The 3,959-nt window shown below is 36.5% G+C and overlaps 1 protein-coding gene across 3 annotated transcripts; it reads right to left on the bottom strand.

Moving 5' to 3' along the window:
- Positions 1-257: 257 nt before the first annotated feature.
- LOC103442008 (NAC domain-containing protein 35) lies at positions 258-3,128 on the bottom strand. 3 transcript variants are annotated; one of them, XM_029107474.2, is made up of 4 exons: positions 2,849-3,128; positions 2,483-2,737; positions 2,025-2,293; positions 258-1,433 (listed from the first exon to the last, which is right to left on the bottom strand). In XM_029107474.2, the coding sequence occupies exons 1-4, from the start codon at positions 2,859-2,861 to the stop codon at positions 537-539; spliced, it is 1,434 nt and encodes a 477-aa protein (XP_028963307.2). In that variant the 5' UTR covers positions 2,862-3,128; the 3' UTR covers positions 258-536. The 3 variants fall into 3 exon arrangements, with proteins under 3 accessions (XP_028963307.2, XP_028963306.2, XP_070682280.1); XM_029107473.2 differs by having other exon boundaries at positions 2,483-2,743; positions 2,849-3,071; XM_070826179.1 differs by lacking the exon at positions 2,849-3,128 and having other exon boundaries at positions 2,483-2,841.
- Between the last annotated feature and the right edge of the window lie 831 nt (positions 3,129-3,959).

Raw genomic sequence — 3,959 nt, forward strand, 5'->3', positions numbered from 1 at the left:
GATATCACATATTATAGAGTAATGCTAGGAAGACCGACTATTTAGATTAAATTTGTAAACTATATAACGTGGTTAGTGATGATTAATTGGATTATTACTCAATTGTTGATTAACATGCTTATTTTCTATTGGTGATATATTATTGGTTTGCAAATTTAATCTAAAAAGTTGGTCTACTTAACATTACTCGTATATATATAAATAGTGACATAAACAAAAGGCAGTTGTGAATAATTTAATACTTTAACCAAAAACCCTGAAGAGAAACAATGAAACATATTATATATATAAGTCATAACATTAAAAGAAAAAATCAAGTATATATAAGCTTAATGTGCTAGAACATTAAGCAATTAGATTACTAGACCTAGAACTTATTAAGGGGTAAGCTAGCTGGCTAGCTAGATAAATCATTCATTAAAGTAGCTAGCTAATAGCATAACTAATTAAGAAGTTTATCGATGGAACTATTATGGATCTATATGTAAGAAAATCCATGGTAATCAGTACTATAAATATGTACTGATATAATTGGATTACTTGAACAGATTGTTGTAGTCCGGCCGGGTTGGCTCTGATATTGGATTCCAGTCCCATAGGCGGTCAGAGAAAGCAGTCGGAAGTGCGTTAGAGGGGAGCTGCTGCTGCTGCTGTGGCTGTATAGTTGATAGTGCTGCCGCCGCTGAAGGGAAATTTGTTGAGAAAAGGTTGCTGGGTTGGGGATGATGATGATGATGATCATAGTATTGCACTAGATGATGATGTACATATTGTTGATGTTGGTGATGATTGGAAGCAGCCTGCTGCTGTACGTGTACAGGTTGGTAATTCAAAAGTCTATGAAGATCATCAATCGCATTCATATTGGAAGACAAAACAGAAGAAGAACCACTCGTGAAGAGTGCTGCACATGAATTGCCAGTACTCGAGATCACCGAAGAGCAATTAGCACCAGATTGCTTTGAGTTTGCTGAGTGGTGCGAGAAAGCAGCCATCCCTTCTTCCTGATCCACAGGATGAGTTGGAGCACCCGGTTGTCCAGGTGCGGCAGCGGTACTACTCTCAATGTTGTGGTGCTGGTGGTGGCCCTGAGGGTACGCTTTATGCTTGGAAAGCCGCAAAACTGTTGTCACATCAGAATTTCTGCTGCTACCTTCAGTTTCGATGTTCATCTTTTGATCCATCCGATGTTCATGATCATGATGAATCTGCTGCGATTGGCCTTCATTAAAAGCTTGGAGTTTTTCAATCACACTATCAACTGTGTTGATATTATTGGTATGCTGCTTTTTATTGTCTGACCTGGTCGTCGATTGAGCCACTAGTACTGATGATCTAGATGTGGATGCCCTGGATGCCGGGAGACAACGAGGGAGTGATGGGTGGTCTTCAACTCCGGCTCTCTTGTATACTCGGCATAGTGATATTTCTCCCTGAAATTTAAATTAATGCAAATTAGACGTCGATCCACCCAAAGTAGAATAGAAGGATCAATCCATATATTGAATAATTAGGAAGAGATATTGATTTATTTGGAGAAAATACATGATGTAAATCAAACTAGATCGTGCATGCTAAAATAATTAATTTATATAACAAATAAGGGAAGTAATGATCAATTTTGAGCTGTGTTCTTAGAAATTTTCTTATCTTGTTTCTTTGCTAATAAGTTGTACCTCTTATGCCAAATTATCTGTGGTGTATATAAAAAAGAATTGGAATAAACTCAAGATCTATAATTTGGAGACTGAAAACTAGCTAATTATATTAATTAAGCTAGGCATATATATATATAGTGAGTAAACTGATCAAAGTTTAGGCTTAGTGAAGACAATATCCTTATGTAGGTATATATGTTGAAGATTGTGAGTTGAGGTATAACAAGGAGCAATCCTACTCGCTCACCATCAGTACTCGAGAAGTCCCAAAGAGTCTGTAGGTAAATCGAGAAAGAAGTCCCAAAGAGTCTAATCATTTCCAGATGAGTTTGAAAATTTAGTTTTAATCTATATGTATATGTGTACCTTTTGATATCGTTCAGTTTCATGATGCGGCAAGCGATATTCGTTCATGATCCAACTAGTTCGAATGCCTTTGGGAGCTTTCCCGGAGTAAAAGACTAGGGTTTTCTTGAGGCCGATTGAGCGGAAGTTTTCGCTTCGGATCATGCGGTCGGCTCCAGTTGCCTTCCAATACCCAGAAGTAGTTACCCGGTTTGGCCTATCGCCGTTGCGGTACTTGCGGTCTCTTGGCACATAAAAGAACCATTCCTTCTCCCCAATTGCTGCCATAGCTGTACACAATCATTCATACAAGTTAAATTACTGCAATAGCTGCACACAATCATTCATACAAGTTAAGATAAAATAAAATTATCTTAAAGAAGGTCAAGGTGTTGAATTTCACATATATGTACTGCTTTGTATATGGTGAATCCAAATGAATATTTGGATCGATCTGTGTGTGGTGTGTGTACATATACCTGGAAGTTCCCAAGGGTCATAGCGATAAAGATCGAGAAAAGTAATGAGTTCAACATTGAAGCGCTTGCCCTCAACCTTACGGCGAAGGTAGAACTCTACAAGTTCCTCCTCAGTTGGGTGGAAGCGAAAGCCCGGCATCACCATGTCGTGCTCATGCTCATCAACATACTCATCATGCTCATGCTCATGATCATGGTCGGCCTTGTTGGAGTCGTCGTGGCTCATTGTTGATGATGATGAGGTTGTTGTTGTTTCTGCAACTGCCATAAACTGATTAGAAACTAACTAATTAAAGCTAGCTAGTTCGTAACTAATTAAAGCAAGCTAGTTCGTCAAGCACTCAGTACTAGTAATTCCTCCTATACCTAGATTGGGCATCCCGCTGCCCTCTTTATACCAAAAACTTTTGTACGAGTTATTAACTGGTATATGCAACTGCGCGCAAGTGGTAGGCGAGATAAGAGAGGTTAATATGTCATTCCATGCCCTTAATTAAAAGCTTTCTTTTTTCTCTCTCTTTCGTTCTCTCTCTGTCTCTGTCTCTCTCCCGTTTAACAGGGTGAGGAAAGTAACAAGGAGGGAAATAAAGTTAATAAACTAGAGAGAGAAGCAGAAGAAGAAGGAAAAAAAGCGGAGTTAATAGAAATATCTACAAAGCTTTGAGGCCCTACATAGAAGAGGTATGCGCTAAGGTGTTTAAGGTGAGAAAGTGACATTTCAAAAACAAGACAGGGTGGCCACAGTCCCTTAGCGGTGCCCCTGGACTTTTCCTTCATCGTCATTAGAAAAATGATTTTATATTTATAATTCCTTTCTTTTCTTATTATAATCTTCAACAAGCAGAGAGATTTGAGAGATTTTTTAATACGTACAATACAGTACACCATATGTTATTATACAAATGAAGAAATTTTTTATTTTTTAGGTATTTCTCTATATATGACGTACTGTCCCATGTTCGTTACACATCGAACAATCTCTCTAAACCTAAGCCTATTTTTCACTCTGCACTTGAACATGCTGAAAGAGTAATGATGCGATGCTAGGGCGGTTTTAGACCATGTCCAACTCTTGGGTTAAAACCTAATATTTTTAACCCAGAAATAGTTTTTCTGCTCTAGCTGTTTTGAGTTAAATTTTTAGCCTGAAATTATTAAAGAATGAATTTAAGATAATTTTTTTTTTCTTAAAGTAACTTTTTTATTAAAAAACTTTATGTAGAATATCCTAATTTAATTTTATGAACATTTTAACTTAAAAATATTTAGATTTGGATAAATATTGAAAAATCACTAAATCGACACCATGCAAGTCATGGAAAACTATTAAAAAAATATGAAACACATGAAAGAATATTTTTTTTTAAATTATTTTAGCCGTTGAGTTTAAATTTGGACCATTAGATTCTTTCTTTCTTTTTTTACCGTTGGATTCAATGAATTTATAAATATAAAACTAAAAAAATACACATATATG

The sequence above is a fragment of the Malus domestica genome, chromosome 08 (assembly GCF_042453785.1).
Source record: "Malus domestica chromosome 08, GDT2T_hap1".
In the NCBI taxonomy this organism is placed as follows: Eukaryota; Viridiplantae; Streptophyta; class Magnoliopsida; order Rosales; family Rosaceae; genus Malus; species Malus domestica.

Bases quoted from the DNA above. Each gene is read 5' to 3' on its own strand.
- LOC103442008 (XM_029107473.2), bottom strand. The intron at 2,294-2,482 runs GTATATGTACAC...GATTGTGTACAG, and splicing joins TGACCCTTGGGAACTTCCAG to CTATGGCAGCAATTGGGGAG. The intron at 1,434-2,024 runs GTACACATATAC...TTTAAATTTCAG, and splicing joins AAACTGAACGATATCAAAAG to GGAGAAATATCACTATGCCG.